General features: G+C 46.0%; 1 protein-coding gene across 1 annotated transcript in view; it reads left to right on the top strand.

The window, feature by feature from the left end:
- ccdc102a (coiled-coil domain containing 102A) overlaps positions 1-2692 on the top strand; it is a 51777-nt gene extending 49085 nt beyond the window's left edge. The window contains exon 10 of the mRNA XM_087848930.1: positions 659-2692. Coding sequence (XP_087705056.1) covers positions 659-791 — 133 coding nt within the window. The 3' untranslated portion in view covers positions 792-2692. The remainder of the gene's footprint in view (positions 1-658) is intronic.
- The last annotated feature ends 24665 nt before the right edge of the window (positions 2693-27357 follow it).

Raw genomic sequence — 27357 nt, 5'->3', positions numbered from 1 at the left:
CACAGGTTGCCGTAGTAACAGGGAGCTCACTCTCTCTCATGCCTCTGCTGATGTCGCGGAATGACAGGCATGTCGGCATGGCAACAGCTTGAGGAGACTGACACAATCTTTGTGTTTTGGGGTTTTGTCGAGGGCGCCGCTTCTCTTCGTGCTTTCATTCAGTTTGTCGGCGGCTGCTCGACTGTCTGTGCTGCTCACGGCGTGCCGTGTCGTCGTACAACGGGTCTGCAGAGCATCTGAAGCCTGCGGCCTGTCTGCCGTCCAGCAGGGGGCGGTGCCTCTGAAGTCTGATTGGATAGAAGTCTGTGAGCTCAGGAACTGTGTCGACTTAATACAGCTCCAACATCCTCGTCTCTGCAGGTGTTATGAAGGATGTTATCTGTAGAGGCCAATCAGTTTGTGTATCAGGCTGTAAACATGGTTATTTCTGCTGGAAAGCTTTAACATGGGAGTCTATGGGGACTGACTCATTGCTGCCCCTGCTGGGCTTCAGAGGAACTGCAGGTTTTTAGCACTTTAGCATGTTAAGTCTGTTTTTTTTGGTGAATCGCCCGCCGACTGATTTCAGGCAGTGTCTGGAAACACACTTTTCCCGAGGTCGCTGAGCCCATGTGACTGACGTGACGTTATTTTAACCCTCTCTCTGTCTTCCTGTCAGACTGCGGCGGCAGCAGCAGAGTCCCGGTCTCTTCGGGAAGATGCGATCGACTCGCTTTGGTCCTGAAAACCCCGACGGTCCCAGCAGCGATGTGGACGAGGAGGACGAGGAACTGCAGCTCCAGATCCCATGACACACACACACACACCTGCACGCACACACACCCACACACACACACACACACCAACATCAGCAGTCGCGTGATGATGGTGAAGATTGTCGCTCTCGGCTGAAAGCTGATGTTTGGCAACACAAAGCAAATCAGTCCCAACCAGCGAGCAACATTTCAGCGCACCTGTGCATGCGCCTGCAGCGACAGGTGACGGTGTCTTCGACCAATCATCATTTAGCAGAACAAAGACGTTTCAACAACAGACCTTATCCTTGCAAACACACACACACACACACACACGCAGCAGGATGAAGCCCAGCCGGAGTGTGACAGGCGTGAACAGGAAGTCCGGATCGTCTGATCCTCATTAAAAGAACTGAACTGCAGGACAAGCCAACATGTTTTTATCCGTTCCACGTACTCGCTCATTCTTACCTCACACCATCGTCGCGAGCAGCACAGCTGCTCCAGCTGTGCTGCTGTTTTCACATCTGCAGTATTAGAACGCCGCCCAGAGGGAGGAAAGGCTTTCGCGCCGTCTGAGGTTTGAAGAGTTCAAAAAAATTATTTTATCCAGTGTTTCTGAATTTGAGTTTTTCTGCCAAATACCAAAGTGTTTGAAGTTCACGCTGAGATCACTCGAACGCAGCATTCACACGCAGGAAACAGGCGGCTGAGGAGTGTGACGCCGCTCCACGCGACGATGTCACGACATGACGCTGTGCACCTGCAGGAATCACAGGCTTACAGGTGTAAGACGTCCGCTTTCCTCTGCTCCCCTTCTGAGGCCACGCGGAGCGATTTAAGTCTCTGTAAGTGAGTGGGCGGGGCCAGGCTGCAGGAAGTCCCGCCAACAGCAGATATTCAGAACACCCGCTGAGCTGTGTAATGTTTACTATGATGTGTTCTCAGCAGGACTGAAGCTGAGTGGAGCTTAAAGTGTGTGAGGAAAAGAAAGCTTCACATCTATGAGGGAGGAGTCAGCGAGAGAGGCGGGGCAGGGCGGAGTCAGAGTGTTTGGAGCAGGAGCACCCGTAGCTCTGGCTGTGTGTCTGCTTTTATTTAACCTGAGCTGCTTTCTGCTCGCTTCCAGGGAGATAATCACTAACGCTAGCATTAGCCCAGGGTACACCTGGGATCCGCCTCTCACCTGGAGTTCAGGTGTTCCCCAAATCACATGCACACGTGTCTCCTGTTGATCCACCCGTGTAGGCTTCCTGTGAGTTTCATGCTAGAAAACATCCACAAACCAAATCCTCTGAGCGGTTTCGTGGAGGAGCCTCCATCCTAACCACCAAACTGCCTCCACCAACCATGTCAGTGTGCATCCACCTGAGCCTTCTTACCTCAGAGCGTCACATCCTGCTGCAGCTGCATCGCTGACGGCACAATTTGACGCCCTGGAGTGCAAACACGTCGGCCGAGCTGTGACGTCAGCTCGCTGTGCGCTTCTTTGCTTTAGCGGATGTAGACGGTGGGAAGAAAGTAGTCCCTAAATGAAACTGCAGGGTGTGTTTTTCTTTGTTTTTAAGTAAGTGGGTGAGATACCTACGGTGGCCCTGAGAGACGCTGCAAAAGCACACAAAACACAACAGAAATAGGAAAAAACAGCACAAGGGAAGTGTTTCTGGGGAGACAATAACCCGACGGACCAGTTGCAGGAACCAAAATATGCTAAGAATCGCGCTGGGAGACACTTCAAAGGTCTATTGGTTTTGTGAGGAAAGAAAAGATGAGAGCTAAGTGTGTTAGCCTAACTGTTAGCCTAAGAATCTGTCATCAGTGTTATATGAATCCATCCGCTTATCCTTTTCAGGGTCGTGGGGCGCTGGAGCCAATCGCAGCTGTCATAGGGCGAGAGGCGGGGTACACCCTGGACAGGTCGCCAGTCTGTCGCAGGGCCAACACACAGGGACAGACATTCACTCCTGCATTCACACCTATCTTCACAAACTGCATGTCTTTGGACGGTGGGAGGAAGCCGGAGTACCAGAGGGAACCCACTCAAACACAGAAAGACCCCGGCCTGATGGTGGAATTGAACTCAGGCAACAGTGCTAACCACCGTGCCATCGTGCGTATGAGTCATGAGATTAAAACACACTTACCGAGCATGTTTTGGTTCCCGCAACTGGTCCGTCGGGTTATTGTCTCCCCAGAAACACTTCCCTTGTTTTTTTCCGTTGTGTTTTGTGTGCTTTTGCAGCGTTGTTCTTATTGCTGGTGTTTTCTTAAGTTGCAGTCCGTTTGGCCTTTCAGGGCCACCGTAGGTAGCTGCAAAAAAAGTGTTTCTGACACTGCACTAACAACAGGAAGGGGTGCTCTGGATTTCGAGGTGAAACGTCCCTGAGACAAAGACGATTTAGACCCAAATGATCGTCACAGTCTGGGAGCTGAAGCTTCCTGTAATGACTCAGTATTTAATTTTCATGAGGAGTGTCCAGATGTTGTGAGGGAGGATGGGAAGCTCTGAGAACCAAACACTTCAGAAAGATCCACTCATGAAACAGTCACACGATGCCGCTGTGACAGCAATAAAGCATTCATCCGTTCATTCGTTCATCTTCCACCAGCCTCGCCTTCACTCAACTCTGATGCTGGAAGGGGACCAAGACATTTGTACTGACCAGGATTCTGTATTCCTGCTATTTATGTTGTTCTGGTTTAGTTTTTATAAATGATCTGTACCACGTGTTTTCTATTAGCTCTATAAATGTCAGCTGTACATACGAACACGAGTCCCCGTGTGTTTTTCCTCTGTGTGCGCTGTGATTTATTCATGAGTGGGTCACAGGTAGGCCAATTATGGATCTTCAGATCCTCATTATGTCAGCAGCTCCACCGTGAACTATGTTAAAAATATGGGCAGAAATCTGTGCCATCAGAAACTGAATTTGAATAAGTTAAATTTGAATTTGAAATGCTCAGATTGAATCTGAATTGTAACTTGAATAAATGCTTTTACAAACTGAATTTGAATTAGCCTAAATTGAAATTGAATTTTATATTTTGAAAATGTATTGATTTGCTTTGAAGCTGTATTTTATCCTTTAAAAATTTAGCTCTCGAATAATTTCAGTTTCACTTCTAACCGTTCAGTTTCAGTTCCAAAATTCAGTTTTTTGGGACTTACATCCGGTTCCGGTTCAAGCGCAGATTAATAGAACTACGGTCGCGTCCAAATTCATGGCTGCTTCCTCCTGAGGCCGCATTTGTAGACCGATTACGTCACAGCGACGCGCCGAAGGCTGTCCAATTTGTAGACTCCTCCGAATGCAGCCGACAAATGCGTCCTCCTTTTCCCCGAATTTGAAGGATGGGTCGGGTATGTCCTTCATGGCCCACCATATCCCAGAATTCATAGCGCGGCCCAGCCAAACTCCAGTTTCCAACAATGGCGGCCGCTACTAAGTTTTAAAATTACTCTTACTAATCTTTCTGGGTCACAAAATAAACTTTTAACATATTTTCAGGCGAGAAAGTAGCTGTGTAAACATCAAATATCTGCTCGGTTTATCATGATATCGCATATTTGCAAAAGCGCTTCGACGTTTTCGGAGACGTCTGCTACCCACCAGCTCGATAGCTAGCAGAGAGCTCGAGGGTCACTGATGCGGCCGAGAACGGCACAACTCCCGGCACATCATTTTCAGATCACCGCGGAGTTTCGCTGCTCGGGTTAAACGTAATATATAAGTCACTTAGACAACCTAAAATGTTATTGTTGGGCTTTTTTCAGTGTTTTGTTTGTTCGTGAGTAAATCGGTTTGGCTGAGATTAAAGTTATTAGATTAGATAAAATAAAACTTTATTAATCCCTCGGGTGGGTTCCTCCTTGGTTTTTACTCAGCTGACTAAACGTCAAACAGAAAACTGATTAAACAGAAGTGTGAGACGGTCGAGAGTTTACTCCAGTGTGCTGTTATATTTTAGATAGCAAGGAGCAGACGGCCGAGTTTATTAAACTCCACCGAGACAGCGGTGACGCTAATCAGAAGGCTAAACCGTCCAATTTCACAGCCGTTTACTTCCGGCCTACCCGACCTTCTGAGGACCCGGCCCACGTAGACTGTGAAGGCCGGGTCCTCAGGAGGATGCAGCCCATGAATTACTAGCGGACCGAAAGTGTTACTGACGGGAATCTACAGCATCTTGAGCTGAATTAAGACTTCAGAAGTCATTCGTCATGTCGAATGAGCAGCGGATAAACTCTCAGGTTGGTAATAAATGTTTTACATGTATAAGAACAAGCGTCATGTTAACAAATGATAGCCGTACAGTAACTTTTATGCTTATTGTAGCTGCTAGCTAAAAACGCTAATTTAGCGTAGTTTGCCCTGGATTCAGCTTTGACAAACAAATATGATCGACTGTTTCTAGTAGAATCCCAAAGTTGTCATCTTGGACCCTCTCAGAGCTCTGTATGCTTGCAGAGACCCCTACAGTAGGGAAACATGCAAAACGGTGTCCAAACCTTTGTGTTTTAGCTTTATTTATGTCTTACACAGCATCCCAACTCTTTAGCTAACTTAATAACTTTAGCTAAAGTGAATAGTCTAATTCATTAGTGCAGCATTACTGGATCACCTCTGTTTGAAGTGACATAATATGATATACTATCACTGAAACAGCAAACTTTGTAAATAAACAAACAACACTTCTCATTCTCTAAGCGTTTGGCCACAGCTGTAGATTACACTATCAGTGCTTGACGGATAAGCAGCAGGAAACGGACGGATGTGTGAAAACGCTTGCACTTCCTGTCATGGAGCTGTTTCTTGTTGTGTTGGAGGAGCACCAGCTTTGCTCCAGAGTCAGTCTGGCGGAGAGTCTTCGGCTCTCTACCCACAGTTGACGGTCACAGGTGAGGAATCGCGGACCTGATCTGCGGGTTCAGGCCAGGCGGTGTGATGTGCTCAGTGAGTGCAGAGTAAGAAGTAAACAGGAAGTAAGTAAAAAGGAAAAGCACTGCAGACAGACTTTCTGAACACCAGCAGAAAGCTTCTGCGGTGGAGACGCAGAGGGAGCATCTCGGTGCTGCGCAGTAATGAGACTGAAGCTCATCCCCACACAGCACGCCGCCGCCGCTCCTCTGACATCACATCCATTACTGAGCGTTTGCATCTCACAGAGGAGACAGATAATGAGTGTTTTACCGTCCTGCAGGAAAACATGCAAATCTCACTGCACACTGTGTGTGTGTGTGTGTGTGTGTGTGTGCGCTCAGCTACTGTGCATAAAACACACAGCTGTATATGAACATTATAGACATATAAACTTGTTCACATCTTCACTGTGGAGCCCCAGGATGATACCAAACCCACAGAGCGCCCACACAATCAAGCAACGTGTGTGTGAGTCTGTGCGTGTGTGTTTAGCCTGATCCCATAAGTACAGTAGAGAGGCGATAATGCTGAAAACTGTCAGCTAAGCATAACACACACTGTACTGCACTCTGTGTGTGTGTGTGTGTGTGTGTGTGTGTGTGTGTGGTTCATTATGTTAATTCTCTCCCTGTCTTTCTCATTAGGGCAGTAATGGCTGACAGCAGGATGGCACAACATTACACTGAGGTCTCTTATTATTCTACAGCTTGCAGGATCTCCATGTTTGCATGCAGTAATCGGTGTGTGTGTGCGTGTGTGTGTGTGCAGGTTATTCTTTGTGTTGTGAGGAATAACTGTATGGAGCCCGTCTGATGTCGTTGGCTGTTTTCTCGTCACTCTGGTTCTAAACTGCTGTCGTCTCTGTAATGAACCTATTTAAGTGTGACTGCACGTGAACAAGGCTGGCTGGTCTTTAATCAGTGCAGGCCTTGTGTTTGCATGCTCACAGATATTAAAATGTGCTTATTTGTTTAAAAAGCTGTTTAAAACCTTCCAGAATGGAACGAAGCATTAACAGACTGAAGAAATGCTGAGCTTGTGCTGGGCTGTAATACCAGTTTGTACCACATGGTGGTGCAGTGAGTTAGCCAGGGCAGTCGTTCGTCTTCATAAAGTCTGGCTGGAAAAATCCGAAACCTCGTAATGGAGCTAAAAAGAAAAAAGCTAAAAACAAACAAGCAAACATCTAAACACAGCAGTATCTAGAACAGCGCCTCCTGGTGGTGAAATTGAAAACGTCTACAGTTTGATTACAAAAAGTACCTTTAAAAAGACTTTTTTGTTTTGTTTTGTTTCTGTTTTTTTGCATGTGTGAAAGTGACACTTACTGCCACATAACCACCGTTCCACACTCTGTGGGTCCAAAAAATAAAATGAAGATTAGAGGTTTTCCTGACCCGGTTCATTCAGTCTGTGGAAGCAGCTCGCCCAGCGCTTCAGCGTGAAGCAGACACCAACGTGTGAACCCTCTGATGGTCTACTAGAAAATGTGAACGCAGCATTACAGACAATCCCAACTGTGACCATCACCAAAACCAGCCAGCCGATCTGCACCGTGGCAGCAGTGGTTATTGAGATGCTCGGCTACAAGATGAACAGCCACCAGGACCAGTATCCTCCATGGAGATGGAGACTAGAGGCCAGGATGAAGGCTGGAGGAAGGAATTCAACCAACTGTTGGAGCTGCAGAAAGGTGTGATGAAGAAAGGGATACCTGAGAAGCTCACACCTGAGGCCTTAAAAACTGCCAAAGACTCTCAGCCCTGGCCAGCTGCTTGAAGAGGTATACCTAAGAGACAGAAGGCAAGAGAATAAACCAGCTGTTCTCCACTGAACCATCCAAGGTGTACTCTCAGTGGCACGGGAACAATATGAGAACGAATATGGTGGAGATAAAGATGGAGGCTTGAATGCTGCCTGAGTGACGAGAGAGGCGGTGATGGGGAGGAGGTGGGTTGCACGAAGGCGTCTGCAAGGGAGAGTCACAGAGCTTCCTTACCGAACTCACACATTGGCTTCATTTCATGAGCAGCTAAAATGAACCAGCTGCTAACAGATGAGACACAGACAGTCCTGATCGCCTGATCATCCAAATACCGTCCAATAACCTGCCTCAGCACCACAGGCACGCTCCTGTCAGGCATCATAGGAGCTATGAATAACAGGCACATGGCTCAATACATGAGAAGGGAACTGAAAGGAATTTGATGGGGATGTGGAGAACGACACTACAGGCCAACTTTATGCCAATAGTGCAAGTCACCATCAAGTGCAGGAGACGTTCTGTCCCCACTGCTATTCTGCACAGGCCTAAACCCCCCGACTGAGATCACTGACGAGACTGACTACGGATACCGACTACAGGACGGAGCAAAGCAGCCACCTTCTCCACGAGACTTGAAGATCTACAGCAACAACAGTCATTTGGTCTGGAGACGTGTAGTCCGATGGTAACAAAGCGAGGGAAGGTAGAAATTAGGGAATCGCACTACCAGAAGGCAACACTGCAGACAATGAGGGCAGCTACAAGTACCTGGGAAACCTTCGGGCAAGTGGGGACCACGAAGAGGCTGCTAGGAAAAATGCAACCACCATCGGTTGAATGGGAAAAACAAGATCCGGGCTATCAAGACCTACGCCCTGCTGATAATCAGGTACTCTGCTGGGATGATCAGCTGGCCAGAGGAGGAGATAGAAGCTGGTGACATCAAGGCAAGAAACGTCCTTACCATGCGAGGAAGGTTTCGCCCAAGTCCAGCCCCCCGAGACTGTACGGTAAGCAAAAGAAAGCTGGCCGAGGATTGGAGAGTGTCAAAACCATGATCCAGGATGAGACAACAAGCACACATGTTGACATGATCACATGCTTAGTGGATACGTCAGGCAGGAGAAACCCGAGAAAGAAGAGCAAGAGGACGGCCAATCATGGAAGGACTGGCCCCTGCACGGCGTGCACCATCGACATGTGCAGATCCTGTCCTGAGACGGCAGAGGGAGCTCGCAGTCTCACTGAGAGGAGGGGAGAGCGGTCGAGGTGCTGCCCAGGTTGGACATCTCTGCACCTCTTCTGGCCAGGTGTTCCACCCACGATGATCTTGCTGTAACTGTTTAGGAATGTTATGGAACGTCATGCATAAAATCGAAACTGCAGCCACATTAAACAAAAAGGTAAGAATGTCCTGACACAGGTGCAAATGACATTGGCACTGACAGAAGTCACTTAAACCCAAACTGTGCAGAGCTGTCGGGTTTAATATGCACAGGCTTGATCTGCTGTTGCTAACGGCCATCGCCAGAGGCTGAGTGCCTTCAATATGGCTGCCAGAGGCCGTCACTTGAGAGCGTTTTAGAAACTAAAGATTTGTATACAGCGGCGTGCATGGAGCCACTCACACACACACTGCAGCACCGACAGAAAATATGATCATAAATCATCTTTATAAGCACAGCTCGGGGGGAATAATGAGTCGAGACAATACACAGAGGGCGGAGAATCCTATTTTCAGTGGCTCTTATTTCTCAGAGCGTATGCTGGGATTTCTGCACAGACACCGAGAACGATGAAGACGCAAGTGAGGCCAATAAAATAATTGTTCCCTTCAGGGCTGTCAGAGTCGAGAGGACCGAGCCTCGGCGCCAACGGTCTGATGGGTGGATGAAAACAGCAGAGATGAAGACGATGGCAGCTTCGCACTGCAGGTGACAGCAGTGTTTCCACGGGTAACCTCAGCGAGCACGCGCAGGTTACTTCAAACGTCTGCACGCGCTTTCAGATGCTTTGATCGCCTTCAGACCTGTTCTTGCTGATGAAGAGGAGGAGGAGGTTGTGCATCAGCAACAAAAAGTTTAATTTGAGCCTGAGAGGGTTAACCTCTGTCTCTCTTCCACAGCATGTCTTTATCCTGTCTTCCTTCTCTCACCCAACCAATCACAGCAGATGGCCCCGCCCCTCCCTGAGCCTGGTTCTGCTGGAGGTTTCTTCCTGTTAAAAGGGAGTTTTTCCTTCCCACTGTCGCCAGCTTACATGCATCTTGTTCAGCATGTTGTGCAGTTCATCAGTATTTTTGTATGTGCTTTAAAGGTTTGTATCTTCGATGGATCTGCACTGTGTGGTCATTTTGTGGGCTCTGTTATACCGAGTGCATGTAAAGGGGTTCATCATTTATCCTGTCGTCAGAGACGTATGGCTGTGTCTGAACTTCCACAGGTGAGCTTGTGTGACAGATATCGGTGCTTCTAATGAAACTGTTGGTGAGAAGACGGAGCGGAGCAAACGCTGAGGAAGCAGCGACTCGCCGTTGGAGTAACATTTCATTTGGACTAAAAGGCTGAAGCGATGAAGAAAGGTTGGTGTCGTGAAAACTGTCAGAGAACAGCAGATGTTGAACATTTATCAGCATCATTACGTCCTTTCTATCTTTCTACAACCACCCAAAGGCAAACGCCGTCTCTGCTTCCAGCACAGTTCACGATACAGTCTCTTTCACTACACGGACCAAACTTTATTCCAGCTGATTTTAATCATGTCTCACTTAAAAAGACACTTCAGACTTGTATCAGCGTGCTTCCTGCCCAAGCAGGAAAGATAAGATATTAGATGTATGGATCAGTAAAGGATGCCTATAAATCACTCGTGGCCCTGCGCATCATAAACGTGTGCACTTCAGGCCCACAGATGAAGGACAAAGACCTGGACAGGAGCGCAGTGACTGAATGTGTCTTTCTGTGATCATTCTTTAGTTGCACGTTTAAATTTAGCCAGGAACACTTTATCATTCAGGCCATGATTAAACATGTAATTTCTCAGTAATTAAATAGAATTTCAATGTATTTTTGTTTAAAATTACAGTGTAATTATATTTACCTACAAATACTTAAAGATAGGTGCACTAAATATGTGTTTTTAAAGGAAACAAATGATACTGTAAGTAAATGTAAGTAATTGATGCAATGCATGCCACCCCCACCCCTCATTATTAAACACACAGTGCGTTTGCAGCACTGCTCGTATTATGGGCTGGACTATCCGTGCCTTTTTACATTTTTAGCTGATGTAAACAAAAATACACAGAAGTCAAACACCACCTGAAATTACTTCTGCAGTACTTACAGCTACTTGTAAACTACTTACATAAACTTACAGAATAATTTATTCTTTGTTTCCTGACTTGTTACCATTTTTCTACTAACTCTAAGTATTACGTTGTAATTTCCATTTAATTGCAGTGTAATTACGCCCTTCGCTGTGGGCCGTGTCACAGTGTTTCCATTCAGCAAACAAAGTTCATCTTTAGTGTGTTTAGTTGTCTAGAAGCAGATCACCCAGTGAAAGCTTCTCCGCTTCCATCAGACGTGTAGTTGAAGAACGCTGAGCCGCTGACCTCCATGTTTAACCGTGCGAAGGCTGCGGCCGCATCTGAAAGTTCCAGTGGCTGATTTTATGTTTCAGTTTAAACTGAGCGACTCACGTCCACGTCAGTGGGTGTGAAAGCGTCTCCTCTTTTTTACTTTGTAGAAGACAAGCTGTCTGGTGTCACTGGCTGTGATTACAGGCGCTGTCACCTGGCTGCACTGGCCTACTATTACACACACACACACACACACACACAGACTCACACACACCGTGCAGTTCGTGCTTGAATGAATTGTGTGGGTGTATTTACGACATGTAAAGCAGCTGTTTATGTGGGAAACAAACACGTGGCTGTGCAGAGCTGCAGAGCTTTATTTTTAAATCATTACGACAACATGAAACTTTAACGAGGTCCGTGGGGAAAACGTGTGCAGCTACGCAGTGGAAACACACATGTGATTAAGTCCAAAGGTGCAATAAAAAAACACAACAGCTAACAAACAGCGTGAGCATGATGACCAGCTGGAAGCACGTTCAGTGTTAGCCTGCGTGGATCAGAGATGGTAGGACACGGAGGAACCGCGAGCAAACAGAACAAGTGATGCTGACCAGCAAATTCACATAAAACAAAACAGGAAGTGAGAACAAAGAGCAAGCTCTGAACCGGTGAAGACAAGGAGGGATGACAGAGACAGGAAGTAAAACACAGACTGGTTCTTACCGTCACTGGAAAACTGAGAGTGAAACAGGAAATGAGTCTAACACAAACACGAAACAGTGGGAGAGCTGAGAAAATCACAACATCAGAAATAAAATGATGAACAACAAAGTCAAACAGCACAGAAAGCGAACAGCAGGACATTCAAACTTCTATAAGGACTCGTTCATCAACAGGTCCTTAAAGCTGCAGTTCCTCTGACGTCCAGCAGAGGCAGCAGTGAGTCAGTCCCCATAGACTCCCATGTTAAAACTTCACAGCAGAAATAACCATGTTTACAGCCTGATACACAAACGGACTGGTCTGTGGATCTTTCCCTCCTTATTAACACCTGTACAGAGGAGGATGTTTTTATAACTCACCTGTTTTATAAGTTTGCATTATTAGGGGCGTGGCCTCTTTGACTGACAGGTGGGTGGTGACACAGGCGGCTGTAGCTGCTAGCTTCACCTGAGCTGGACCTCTGCACCATGTTGGAGCGTTTGGGAGCATTTTAATGACATCATGTGACCAATAATATGGCTGCTGTGAGGTCACTGCACTAACAGACCGTCCAAGAAGGCGGAGCTCCAGTTTTAGTGAGATTCAAGGATTTTGATTGGATGTCATGAGCACTGATTTGCTGCTATCTGTGTCTGGGTGATGCTCCCAGACATCAGCACTGCGGTCACACTGGGCCGCTCAGTCTAAATGTTTGTGTGAGGCAGGAGGATGAGGAGCACGCAGAGATGCCGCAGCGAGTCCTCCGAGGCTCAAAGCTGCTTTTAGGGTTCCTTCTTGATCTCCTGGTTGCAGTCGCTCGTCCATCTGTTCACCGCGGCGAGGACGTGATACGACTCCCATCAGCACCTCTGCGTTTGCTCTGCCAGAGAGCGTTTAATGGCAGCTTTAATGCCATTCTGTTATGCCTGCTAATGTTCCTGTTGGTGTGCATGTGTGCATGCACGTTTCATTGTCTGCAATAAAGCCCCATGCATCTCAGCACTCTGAGTCTGCGAAAGCTCTTTATGATTACAGATTCATTTTTTATGACTTCTACATTATGATACTAATTACCTTGTTCACTGGTTCACACTGAAAAGCGTGGGCTTCAGAGCGAGCCGTGGGCAAAAAAAATGCTTATTTAACAAACCCTTTAGTCCCGAATCCAACATTAAAATTACATCTAAAAGAAGTAAAAACTGTCAGTGACATAATTCAACTTAATTACAACACAGAAATCTTATTAGAAACCATATTTTATGAAAGCGAGAGTCATGAAAACAGAGCTCAGGATGGAGCTACAGCAGAGGCCCGCAGCGTGATCCGAGTCAGAGTGAACGCAACTCTTTTTGCTCCTTTAGGGTCAAACTGTGCAAATATGGTCCCAAACATGTGCACTTATAACATAACACAGTTATTATTGCAGTGCTGTAAACACAAACACATCTTTCTCTGATTGTGTTTACAGTAAAGTTTAAATTGCAATAGTCTGCTGTTACACTATGAGCCTATTACAATAGCTTACATTAGATATTATAGTGTAATACTGTTCAAATTACAGAAACGGTGAACGTTTACAGTAATAATGTAATAACACAGTTATTATCCTACAGTCAGACTGTATGTAGGTCGCACAGTGATTGGTTGGAAAGTTTCTTTTGATGTTCAAAAGCATAAACATCATTAAAAATGCACAGAAGAGAAGCACAGACACCAGCGTCAGTGGACGCTCCGCGTTAGTCGTCCACTCAGGTTCACTGCAGTATAAGCTGCAGGTCTGCAGGACCCACATCCACTCTGTCTCTCTTCCACAGCATGTCTTTATCCTGTCTTCCTTCTCTCACTCCAACCAATCACAGCAGATGGCCCCGCCCCTCCCTGAGCCTGGTTCTGCTGGAGGTTTCTTCCTGTTAAAAGGGAGTTTTTCCTTCCCACTGTCGCCAAAGTGCTGCTCATAGGGGGTCATATGATTGTTGGGTTTTTCTCTGTGTGTTATTGTAGGGTCGACCTTACAGTATAAAGCACCTTGAGGTGACTGTTGTTGTGATTTGGTGCTTTATAAATGAAACTGAATTGAGATATCTCGTGCGGCAGCAAGCTGTTATTGTGAGGTAACGACACCATCATCTCTAAACAGCTTTGCACTGTAACTGTGTCGGAGAAACAAGAATAAAGCTGTAGTCACGGCTGCTCTGAAAGCGCTGAGCTAACCTCTCCGTGGCTGCTGCTCACCGGTAGGGATGGGTACCGGTATCCGGTGCCATGATGAGTAACCACACTGAAAAGCAGCGCACATTTCGCTGCTTTATTTCAGGTGCTTTTTTTCCAGATTCTAGCCAATCATTTTACGTTTCCGAGGATAGTAGGCGGGTCCAGGTACGTACGTTCTTTTAGAGCAGAGCTACAGATTAAAAATGCCCAAGGTGAAGCGGTCAAAGTCTGGCTGTACTTCACAGCAAAAGATGCAAACTCAGCAGCTGCAACAAGTGCTTTAAGCTGATACTGTGATGCTGTCAAAGGAGGTAACACCTCAAATCTGATGAAACACCTGGCGACGCATAGCGTTTTTTTAAAAGCCGAGAAATGCGTCGTATTTGATAGCTTGCTGCGAGACCTCACACCGAGCACATCAACTGCGGGTGTGGTGCCTGTTATCGACCCGGAGTTAGCAACATCCCCCAAAAACCCGAAGAGGAGAGTCCTGGCCCCTAGCCCTGCCAGTGTAGCAGAAATGATGAGGATGATGATGCAGCAGCAGCCGTTCTTCTCTGCGTGAGTAGCTTCATGTTGTTCGTGTGTAATTTACGTTGAGTAGGCTAACCACGTTATTACATTAATGCATGTAAGGTGAACTAGCAAACACCATCATAGCTACATGCGGCTGTCTTCTTGTTTGATGGCAGATACTCCCTTCACCCTGGACAAAAAGGCTAAAATGACCAAAGAAAAAGTGGAAAACAGTTAAACATGAGAGGTTTTTGGACAAAGTTTGTGTTTTTTCCATTGTTTAAGCTTCAATTCAATTCAATTCAATTCAGTTTTATTTATATAGCGCCAAATCACGACAAATGTCGCCTCAAGGCGCTTCATAGATACAGAGAAAAGCCCAACAATCATATGACCCCCTATGAGCAAGCACTTTGGCGACAGTGGGAAGGAAAAACTCCCTTTTAACAGGAAGAAACCTCCGGCAGAACCAGGCTCAGGGAGGGGCGGGGACATCTGCTGCGACCGGTTGGGGTGAGAGAAGGAAGACAGGATAAAAGACATGCTTCCAGCCAAGAGTGATACCATATATGCCCCATAGCTGCAGAAAAGGCTAACATTGTTATCTTTTTACAAAAAAACAGCTGAACATGAGAGGTTTTTGGACCAATTTTGTGTTCTAGATTCTTTAAGCACCGGTTTGAGCACTGTTTAAGCACCGGCACCGTTTCAAAAGTACTGGTTTGGTACTGGTATCGGATAAAACCTAAACGATACCCATCCCTACTCACCGGTGAGGCTGCTGCAGCTTTAAACTCACTGAGCAGTCGTCTGGAGCTGCTGCTGCTGACACTTGTTCCCTCTGTGTAATGTTCCCAGACCAGCTGCAAACCTTCCTCGCTCGCCACGTCACATTCAGCCTCGTTGGATGACGATGATGTGCCGCTGTGCCACAGCTGTGACACCATCAGCTCCACCTTTAAAGCTCTTTTCTCATAAGCTCCATTGAGCCTCACCAACTGCAGCTCTGATTTCAGTTTGGCTCTGGTATTCACCGCGATGTTTGGCCTTGAGCTTTCCTTCTGCTGCGTCTCATGATGTGCTAACAATAAAGTCTTTATTTCATGCAGTAGGTCTTTAACAGCAGAAGCTCTGGTCCAGCTGATTCTCCACTGTGTGGTCATAAAGTGCAGCAGAAGATCTAGATTTGTCCCTGTCCCGTCTGATCAGTTGATGCTCATCTGTGGCGGCCGTGGGACCTCCTCCGCTGTGCCAGAGTGGTGATCCTTCATCTTTAGCTTCATCGTGAGGCAGAAGGCGGGTGGTGACTGTGAATTTTAAGAGTTTAACATGATGGTGAAGAGACTGACATCAGAAGAAAATGTGGGACATCAAGGTGTTCCCAAACCAACAGAGAGACCCGATCCCTGCAGCGTGTCCTCTGCCCCGGGGACATGAAACACCTCGGCGAGGAGGCCGTGGTCTCCCGCCTGACAAACCTCTGACTTATGACTGATGTGACGACCTTAACGAGCTGAACCACAGACTCCAGTAAGCAGTTCTAAGTCGTTCGTCATTCCCGTTGCTTGACAGTCCTTCAAACTTAATATCTAATAAAACTTTTTAAAGATCAGCTTTTGATTTTTTATTCCTCAGTTTCCACACATAGAAAGCACAAATCCAGATAAAGTAAAGCTACGATCACAGCGTGTTAGGGATCAGTCGTTTAGGTTTCTAGGAAGTAAATCCAGTGAAATATGTTGCAGATAAAACGACAAACATTACGTCCCCACCAAGGAGGAAAGCCAGTTTTGGTTAGATGACAGCGAAGGTTTCAGAGGAGACGTCCATCAGTTCAGACTTTAAACGTTATCACAGCAGAGAGCTGAGGCGGCTCCTCCTCCTGCAGGATCATTTTACTTCAGCAGATTTAAGAGAAGACATCAAACCACACTATAAGAATCATTTTACAGACAGCTCAGCTTAAAGATGCAACGTCCAACACTTTAAATCCTACATATTCCCACAGCTCAGTGCTGATGCTTCACAGCTGCAATCAGTCAGTGTCTACGTATGGACAGGAAATGATACTGCACACAAGAGGAATGGGTAAACCCTCAGAAACATTCAAGGAACACTTTTGTGGCTCAGTTAAACCTCTGATCAGATCAGTGAAGCAGCAGAGGGGCTGGGTGATCAGTGTCAGCTGCTTTGGTGTTAATGAAGCTAAAGGTGCACGAGAGGGGCAACAATGGGACGAACAGAAGCAGGAACGATTTATGACATTTTCCCCTCTTCATCTTTTCTGGCTGGTTTTCATGAGCTACAAGAGGACGTCCAGCAGCCACAGTGTCAATGTCTCTGACCAAAACATCAGAAACAGATGAGGGGGGCCGGAGGGCCCGGCGTCCTCCAGTGGACCCTGTGAGAGCAGGTTCAACCTGAGCACAGTTGACAGACGTGAAAGGGTCTGGAGAAACCATGGAGGACATCATGCTGCCTGTAACAAGTTCAGCATCGTTAGGTGGTTGTCAGTGATGGTCTGGGTGGCGTATCCATGGAGGGACACACGACCTCTGCGGGGAACGACACCCTGACTGCCACGAGTATCAGGATGGGCTCAGTGTCAGACGCTGGTGCAGTCGCTCCTGGCTTCCATCGGGCGTGACGATGCCCGGCCTCGTGTGGAGAGACAGACTATCGAGTACTACAGATACTGTAACGATCTGATAAAGGGCAAAGGATCTCAGTGTGGAACATACGCCTAAATGTTAAACCCCACCCACGAAAAGCGATGGAGTCCAAACCAGGGGCGGAGTAAGACGACCGAACGGTTTCCGTTCACGGACGTAACCGTTTCCACAGGACGTTTAAGCACATGTGAGAAAGTGGGCATGTGTTACTATGGCAACAAAGAAGCCAAAGCTTCGACAGATGTGCCAGCTGTTGACTTTTAACCCAAACTGCGAGTTTTATGTAAACCTCACTCACGAAATATTAATTATTAAATCAAACCAGATAACTCAAGTTGTTTCCCAAAGCAACATTTTCATTTAATTCGTGACACATTTAAAAACTGAATAATTAACGCATTAAAATCTGCGACTGGAATTTTGGCCTCTGAAGAGAAACTCCATGTGGATTTATTTTCTCTGGTTTTCTCTGGTTGGTGATATTAAAGTATTAAATCTGAAGACTCTTAAAGCACGGACAAAGGTTAAAACCTTTTGTGTTACTATTTATGGGGTAAAACTGTGGAACAGTTTTACTGTGGACCTACAGCAATGTTCAAGCATTAGTCAGTTTATAAAGATGTTTCGAAAACTGATTTTGGAAGAATATGAAACTGATAAAGTTGATCACCCATTGTATATATAACTATGCTAAATTGTATCTAAATTATATCTATCACTGTAGCGATGTTTATACATGTTCTCCTTGTTTATTGTGTGGGGTAAGTGATGATGGGAATTAGGAGAATAGTGGGATTCAATAGAATGTTGAGCATGGGGTAGGGATTAATAAGTATGTTATACTTCTTCCTCCATTTCAGACCTAATAATTGCCATTTCATGCCATTTAGACTCTGTTTTATTTATTTATTTATTTATTATTTTGTTTTATCTGAGCACATACATGTGTGTATTTACATATATATTCATATTTGTAAATGCAAGTATGTGTACTTGTGTATATATTGTTTTTTTCTGTATATGTCTGAAATAAATAAAGATACAATACAATACAAAAAAAAAAGTCCTGTTTGTGGCACATTAGTATATGTGAGGGGGCAAACTCCTCCAGATGGGTGGTGACCATGGTGGCCATTTAGAAGTCGGCCATCTTGGATACAACTTCTGTTTTTTCAGTAGGAAGAGGGTCATGTGACACATCAAACCTATTGGTAATGTCACAAGAAAAACAATGGTGTGCTTGGTTTCAACGTAACTTGTATCCAAGATGGCCGACTTCTAAATGGCCACCATGGTCACCACCCATCTTGAGGAGTTTGCCCCCTCACATATACTAATGTGCCACAAACAGGACTTTAATATCACCAACCATTCCCATGTTATTACGGTGTATCCATATAAATGGCCCACCCTGTATGAACGTCTAAAGCTAACGCTAAAACCAAGCAGGGACGTTGTTCACACGTGTTCCCGAGTCCAGCAGCTCTGCAGCGTCCCTCATTCCTGTGATGATCTGTTCAGATGCAGTCGTGTCACAAATGAATGATGAGCTTCCCCACCAGCTGATTCTGATCTTTTCCAATGAATGGTGAAGTTAACAAACAAAACCACCGCTATTGGTCTGACACTAACCCACATTGGATGGATCCTCCAAGACTGTTGGAACAACAAAAGTGATGGTTTGGTGTGGTATATGGGGTACAACGATAGTGGGTCCATTCTTCATCAATGGAAACCTCAAGGCCACTGGATATTTGAAATTGCTACATGATGATGTGTTTCCATCTTCATGCACTGAAGCTGGCACGTTCCCTGAGTTTTTACAGCAAGATGGTGCACCACCACATTATGGGTGCCAGGTCCGAGCATTCCTAGATGAACAGTTTCCTGGAAAGTGGATTGGTCGTCGTGGGCCAGTTGAATGGCCCCCAAGGTCTCCCGATCTGACCCCCTTAGACTTTTATCCTTGGGGTCATCTGAAGGCAATTGTCTATGGTGTGAAGATACGAGATGTGCAGCACCTGAAACTACGGATACTGGATGCCTGTGCTGGCATTTCTCCTGCGGTGCTGCTATCAGTGTGTGAAGAGTGGGAGAAGAGGGTTGCATTGACAATCCAACACAATGGGCAGCACATTGAACACATTTTATAAGTGGTCAGAAACTTGTAAATAACTCATGAAAGAATAAAGTTACGTTGAAACCAAGCACACAAGTGTTTTTCTTGTGACATTACCAATAAGTTTGATGTGTCACATGACCCTCTTCCTATTGAAAAAACAAAAGTTGTATCCAAGATGGCCGACTTCTAAATGGCCACCATGGTCACCACCCATCTTGAGGAGGTTGCCCCCTCACATATACTAATGTGCCACAAACAGGACTTTAATATCACCAACCATTCCCATGTTATTACGCTGTATCCATATAAATGGCCCACCCTGTATAAACGTCTAAAGCTAACGCTAAAACCAAACATCTTTAACAAAACGAGCAAACACACGATAGAAACTGAAAGGAAACAAAAGAACTGAAATTAAATCTGATAATAAAAAATACATAACTCTGGGGGTTTGGCACATTTTCAGATGACAGCTGAGCAGACGGCCTTTTTCTGTGGCTGAACACATTTTTATGGTGATGTGGGTGCTGCTGTGGGTGGTGTCAGACTGATGTACTTCTTTGCCTCAGGCCCCCCCACAGTCGAGGCCGACCGGTCGCCCCCGATGGGACCACACCTGTCAGGCTTACAGTAACCACATCGCCTCGCTGCCCCCCTCCAAATAAAAGCTGCTGCATGAATCTCTGTTTGGCAGCCAATCACAGCCTCTGTCCCACTTCCAACGCTCGCTGTTCCTGCTGCAGCTCGCTAAAAACACATTTCTGTTTGAGAGAATCAATTTGGGCGTACACTCCTGCTCTGTGAAAGTCATTTCTACCATTTGTCATCTACGCAGCTACGCATGAGAGCGTGCAATAAGAAAAACTGATAAGGCGAAGGCGGGTGCAGGGTTTAGATAACCACACAGAGCGAGAGAGCAGATTTGCAGCTGTAATATTATCACAGACAATGTTCTTGTAGTGTTCCTGTGGGAGTCGCGTCAGACTGCAAACTGCGAGGCCTGAGAAGACACCAGGATGGCAGCTTGTGTTGCTCCTACACCTGGAGATGTGGTTCAGCATTAATGCCCCCCCCCGAGCAGGGACATTGTTCACACGTGTCCAGCAGCTCTGCAGCCGTCCTTCATTCCTGTGACGATCTCTTCAGATGCAGTCATGTCACAAATGAATGATGAGCTTCCCCACCAGCTGATTCTGATCTTTTCCAGTGCTTTGTTGGTTCTGTGCCAATCAGATTCTGACTGACCAGTTATTTTAAAAAATGACTGAATATGTTTTCAGTAAAATTCCTCTGACACGTGCAGTTACACAGCGAGCCTTTAAAGGTTCCTCAGCTGCAGGAAGTGTCTATAAAGGTTGTTGAGGAGCGTCCCATTCTGGGTCAGCCCGGCCAGCTCTCCCTCTTCCTGCCTCATCAGCTGCATCTCATCTCAGCTCTCCTGCTCCGCTGTGCCAGCTCGCTGTCCGGCCCCTCTCCTGCTCTTTGTGGATCCGCTCGTCTCTGCTGCCAGCCAGCTTGCCTCGCTCATCCTCTGGGCCTCCATCCATCCAGCTCAGCCTCACCCTCACGCTCTCCACCTGCCAGCCAGCCTCGCCTCCCTCTGCTTTGGCATAGTCGACAGCCCAGCCGCCGCCTCTGGCTCTCCGCTGCTCAGCCCTCCTCCCACATCCTCCTGCACTTTCTAATAAATGAGTTTGGCCTCTCATCACCTGTTCTCTAGTCTGCCGTATGAAGAGTAGAGAGAAACTTAAAGCCTTCTTAAAGTGATCTGCAGATGTCATCAGTTTGGGGACGGAGGTGGAGTGAAACAGACATCTGTAACTGCTTCTCATGTCTGCAGCTAATTGAAGACCTTTATTCTGACTCGAAGCGATGAATCTCTGCGGCTCTGATTCTGTGCTCTTATTCAGCTGACAGCACTGACTTTTAAATCAATTCCAGTGAAAGCAAGAAATATTGATGCATTATTTTATCCATCGTGTTGGAGTTATGAATCACTCGCAGCCTGTTAATAGAGTTTTTTAAAGCCTGTGAATGAAGCCTCTCTGTATATTAGAGGTCACGAAAGGTCAGGCTGAGTGTTTCTGTAATGGAGCAGCGAAGTCGCTGCGGCGATCTCGGTTGGTTTGATTTACAGTGAAGTTATGAGACGACTGTGAGCCCTCACATGTGTGCTGCTGTCGGCACAGCTGCTTGTTGTGTCTCACAGTGAAACTGATCAGATGTAACGGCGAGCTGCCATCACCTCCACTCAATAAATACTTCATGCTTATACTGCATTAAAGTAAACAGGCAGTAACTGGACGTCTATTCATTATCAGGATATCAGAGTTAAATAAGTGGTTGTTATCCGTGCGTGTTTGTGGGCGCGCTCGGCGTCGGCGTCTGTAGGCGTGCACCTCATGGCTACGCCTACAGAATACAAGCACAGATCTATTTTAACATACAACAAGTTCTTTTGGTTAAATGACATGCATGTTAACAAGTATGAATGACAGCTGTCAGCCAAACGTCACAGAGAGACTCTTCTTACTTTCACCTCTGCTGCTTCCTGGCTGTAGATGGTGATGTGAAGGTTTCTGGATCGCGCGGTGCATGAATCCACTTCTGAAAGGTCATCCTGACTCGTTGGTTCTTGTGTTGGGTGTCTGCCTCCATAAAGAGGATATGACCCGTGGTGGAAAGACGACAGAGCAACACGAGGAGCCAGGTCCAAAGCAGCAGTGGAGTCCTCCCACCAAGAACATCTATGTTACATCTGTGTGGACTCGCTGCTGGAGCCCCTGCTGGACGTTAGAGGAACTGCAGGTTTGAAGACTTTAAAACTTGGTTCAAAATAAAAGTTAACACTCGATCAAATCATTCTTACTTTTTGGCAAAATGTATTATTTTAAACTAATTAAACATACTTAACTGAGCATCATCGGCATAGCTGTGATATCTCCTGCTGAGTTTCCTGCTGTTGCATGTAGAGCAGTGGGCAGAGAGCCTTCTGATGTTTAGAGTCTTATCTCTAAGCACTGCCGTTAGGAAGGCGTTTGATCCATCCCAAATGTGTTCATAATGAACTCGAACAGCCACGAGAACAGATGGCGCGGCCCAGCAGAGTCCAGATCTCAGCATCATGAGTCTGAAATAACATAAAGACATCGAGACAAAGTCCACACGACTGTGGCTGCCGACCAGCCAACAAGCTTCAAACTCTCCCCTGATGCTTCACAGATTCACAGGGTTTGTGAAGTTCATTGTTTAAACTGTTTGTGGCTCACTTTGAGTTTAATGCTTAACCGTTTGCACTGTCCCAATTCTTCAGGGTTTCGATTGCTTAGAGTTCTTGTTTAAAGTCTTGAAGGACACATTTTTGCTCATTCGTCTTTTTGGACTTTGGGATCAAAACGTTGTGCTGCGTTCAGAGATCGTTAAATGTTCTCTTGGTGGTTCATGTGCTGAAAGCTGTGTCTGAAAGCGGGGCTGGTCACTTTTGATCTCGATGTTTCCTGACTGAGTGAGGGGACCCTGAAGTGTCCTAAACCTGCTTCACAGTGATTCACCATCAAATCTCATGGAAACAAAGCACCATCATTTAAAAACATATAAATGTTACTCTGTTCAGATCTTAATCTTCTAAAGTGCTTCCTGCCAGCGTTTAGGAAGCTGCTCTATAAATGCAGAGAATTAGAATAAAATGATGAAAGTTTGTCTTTACTGGTTCTGAGCAGCTTTCAGAGTTTAATTTGCGTTCAGAGGTTCAATGAAGGAAGAGTCAACGTGGTTATTTTCTTCAGCGGGAAAAAGAAACGTGTTCCTAGCAGGAAGCTATAGTCTTGTTTTTAAACCGCAGTAACGACATTTTCACTGGTTTCCTCTTTCATGCATCTGCACGAAGCAACATGGTTGAGCTCATGTTTTAAAGGAAGCATGATGGCGTTTTTCATTATTGACTGTTCGACTGCAGCCCAGGTGTTTCTGATCTTTGATCATCGCCTCACTCAGGAGATCCAACCAGCTCCTGGTTTTTCACTCTGCAGGTGTTCGTGTCACTCTTCTTTACTCAAGAAGCTCCAGGGCTCAGTGAGACCGGCCTCGCTCGGTGCTTTCAACTCAGACCAAACGCACGAGAGCAAAGTTACCAAAATAAAACAGGAAACAGCTAAACAGTGAACATCCTGTGACTGCACACGAGGAGGCGGCAGGATAACCTGAGAGAAGGAAAATCATAAACTTCATTGTGGAACAAAACGTAACATAATGTGGAACCAAAGCAGAAAAACAAGATACCTGCTACAATCCAGCCATCTGTAAACTGTTACATGAATCTAACCAAGTAGCTTTAGTGCTAAACGCTAACCTTGGTGCAGTGAAAACAGCTGTCATCAGTGTGATGGAGGAAACTCTGTCGATGACCCGGGAAAATGTTTTTGTGGTAAACGTGGAAAGAAGTTATCGTGTGTGAGACTGAACTGTGAAACAATCATGTTCACATAGACAAAAAAATCACAGGAGGAGGTGAGTGTCCAAGGACATGGATCAGGAGATTAAACTTCCTGGTTTCCATGAACTCCCCTCAGACTGTGTGGTTCCTCTGATGAAGAGCAGTCAACAAACAGCTTTGTGAGCTTTTTTAATGCAAGGATGCAAAGATGCAAAGATGCAAGCATGAGGGAGAAAATGAGACGAAACCAAACTCTTACACGTGAAAATCAATAGACGAGATATGAAGGAAGGAACTTATCAGCAGTTATGTTACCAATAAAGACCGTCGGATGTTGTTTGTGCTTCATTAACACTATGGATTTTACATTTACGACTGACAAGAGTGTGTGTGTGTGTGTGTGTGTGTGTGTGTGTGTGTGTGTGTGTGAGCAGAATGGACCTCAGTCCCAGCCCATTAGAGCAGCTATCAGCCTCAGCAGTAACAGATGGCGCCGGCTGCCCCGTTCAGCCGTTTGTTACTGTGAGAAATAAACAGATAAATAAAAGAAACATCACCACTCTGAAGCCTGTGAGACCGAAACGATGTTTAAAGGTGCTCAGAGGCCGTGTGTGTGTGTGTGTGTGTGTGTGTGTGTGTGTGTGTGTGTGTGTGTGTGTGTGTGTGTGTGTGTGTGTGTGTGTGTGTGTGTGTGTGTGTGTGTGGGCGGCAGGATAATGGGCAGAAAGCTCAGAGCAGTCATCCAAACCGTAGCCCGGTGATTACAGTGAAGCGGCCGCAGAGAAGCTGTAATGGAGGCCGTCAGATATGAAATTTATCTCTTCATGTTTGAAGTGAAAACAGCGTTTTTTGTTTCTTTGGTCTTTTAGCTTGTTTTTAATGTCAGCGTGTGGGAAACGTAGCGTACACGTGCTCTCTGCGGTGAGCGCCTAAAAGCCCGCCGCGGCTCTCGGTGACAGTTTCACTTTGTGCCGACGGGTCGATGTTTTAGATCAAGAGACTCTCACACCATCATTTAAAGGCCTCAGCTGAACCTCCACCCTCAGCCTCACGCTGAAGAGGTCACTCATTTTGGCACCAGCAGGTCAACAGCTTCATGTTTGGTGCAACATTTAGTAGATGGACCGGCGCTGTCTGAGTCTTCCTCTTGCATCATCTCGAGTCTTTCATTTGTTACGACCGATGCTAGAACATCACGTTTTATGCAACTGTAAAACGCATGTTGACTCTGCCGTCCTGTGAAGATTTAACTAAACCATCCGTGCTTCCATTTGAATTGAGCAGTCAGGAAGCAGCCAGGTGCTGCTGATCAAATGAATAAATGCTCGTCAGCAGGTGAGAGCACCTGTTTGCTGCTCTGGAGCATTCAGGTGTGTTAGCACAGAGCAGCAAACTCATCGTGAGGTCAGAGTGTGGAGATGAACCCAAGAGCTCTATCTCAGACTCTGCTGGCCTCAGTCAGCACGTTAAAGGTCAAAGTTCATAAGAGCAGAATTAGAAACAGACTGAAGTATGGCTTGTTTGGTCTGCAGGAGAAAGCCTCTTCTCCATGAAGGACCAGAGCAGCACAGTTTGGGTTTGCGACGCTGAATCAGAACAAAACAAAGACTTCTGGAACCAAAAAGCAAAGTGAGGTGTTTTCCCATAATGCACAGCAGCACGTCGGGAGGAAACAAACAACCTCTGAGCTCCTCTGTTTACCAAAGTGCTCTAGAGTCCGTGTGAGGCCCACAGCTGAAGCTTGGACCTACCAGCACAGCAGCAAAGAATGGAGCTGCTGCAGTGGTCCAAGGTCCAGACTGAGAGCTGTGCATGAACCAGTGCTGCAAACCTGAGCTGAAGCATCACTGAGAAGAAGAGAGGACCAAAGTTCCTCCACAGAGACTCACAGAAACATCGGTGCAGGTCACTGCTCTCAGGGAGCAGCTGCTTAAATGCGACAAAGGTTACGTGTTGTTAGCAAACGAACGCTGAATGAAGAACCTGCGGCTCAAACATAAAGACACAAATGTGAAAACTTGTCCTCACCTGCAGCAATGTCTCAAACAAAATGGCAGCAAGGTTAAACAAAGCAGCAGCGCGGCAACAAGTTTGTTTATTCTGCAGCGCCGCCAACTCTGAAGGTTAATTACAGCTCTGACCTTTCCACCTTCCTCTTCCACTCCCCTAATTTCTCGCTCTTCTTCCTCCCCCGCTCACTTCTCTTCATCCTGCTGACTCTGAAGCCACGCAGGAATCAAACCTGGCAGGACGCCGCCCTCCTCCACACGTCCGCTGTCAGAGGCTGCACTTCTTTCCATCTTCACCTCCTCCTCCTCCTCCAGTCTGGTCATTATCAATCCCTCCATCACTCTGTCATTTATTTGTTTACGTCCCTGCTTTTCTCTCCTGACCAGACTGACTCATTCTCCCAGAGAGCAATAAAATCTGTGTGTGTGTGTGTGTGTAGCATGAATTAACCACAATGCTCTTTATTGCTGCATCTCAGCGCAGCTCTAAAGTGCTGCAATTACAGCACTCTCCCAAAGAAATCTCAGCCTCCTTCGCTCTCACCGTCCTCAGTAACACAAAGTTTTGACATCAGTGTGTGAAAAGGGTTTTTTTTAAATATAGAAACTAAAGAAACTGATGATTCATACAACAAAGAGGCTTTATCACCCTGACGCCGAGAAAGAAATGGTAAAAAAGACTGATGTCAGGAGCTGATGTGAATTGTTCACAACAACAACAGTGCAGAGTCATAAATCCATCAAGTCTGTGTGGTTCAGGCTGCTCGAGGACTTTGGTGGATTTAAGAAAAACTTTAATGTCGTTGGTCTGAAAACAGTTTCACTTTTAACACCCTCAGAAATGTGATGAGAGATAGAAGGAGAGCTAGCAGCACCCTGTTGTCACCATCCACCTGTCAGTCAAAGAGGCCACGCCCCTAATAATGCAAACATACTGTTAGTGAGGTGTATGTGAGGCTGGGCTACAAGGAAGGAGAGAAGGACTTGACAGGGTGGTGCTGGAAAGGATGTGCAGCAGGTTTGGGTTATAAAGGATGAAGGAGAAGATGTATTTATTTAATCTTGCTTTTCCACCGAGCTAATATTTGGTGTGCATTGATACATTTTTATCCGTTAAGCTTTGTTAACTACTTTTATGTATTATGATTGTCATTGTTTTATAATTGATACGTGTCAGGTCCTTTCTCTTTTCCCTCCCATAGCACCTTGGTATACCCTTGGTTTTTTTAGTGTGCTTTATAAATAAAGTTTATTATTATTATTATTATTATTATTATTATTATTAAGGATGGAGATGGTGTTGATATTATTTTTACAGCACCAAATCACAACAACAGCCGCCTCAAGGCGCTTTATATTGTAAGGTAGATGTCTGTGAAGGTTCTCAGTCATCCAGGTCATCGTAGTCAAAGGAGCTTGCAAAGAAAAGCGTCTGGACTTCTTTAAGTTACTTGAAGACGTTTCACCTTCATCCGAGAAGCTTCTTCAGTTCTAAGGTCAAATGGTGGAGAGTCCCAGATATAACCCTAGTGGGAGTTTCCCCCCACAGAGGGACAAAAGGACCCCCTGATGATCCTCTAATCGCCTGAGCCAAGGTGTGGAACTGGGTGTGGGTCCCAATCAGCCAGAGTTTCGGGTGAGTTCATTGTGAAACCTGGCCCCACCTTATCATGCGAATTCCTGAGG

This window comes from Neolamprologus brichardi, chromosome 1 (assembly GCF_056152115.1).
Source record: "Neolamprologus brichardi isolate AB-2024 chromosome 1, ASM5615211v1, whole genome shotgun sequence".
Taxonomy (NCBI): Eukaryota; Metazoa; Chordata; class Actinopteri; order Cichliformes; family Cichlidae; genus Neolamprologus; species Neolamprologus brichardi.
This window is presented reverse-complemented; position numbering and strand designations above follow the sequence as displayed.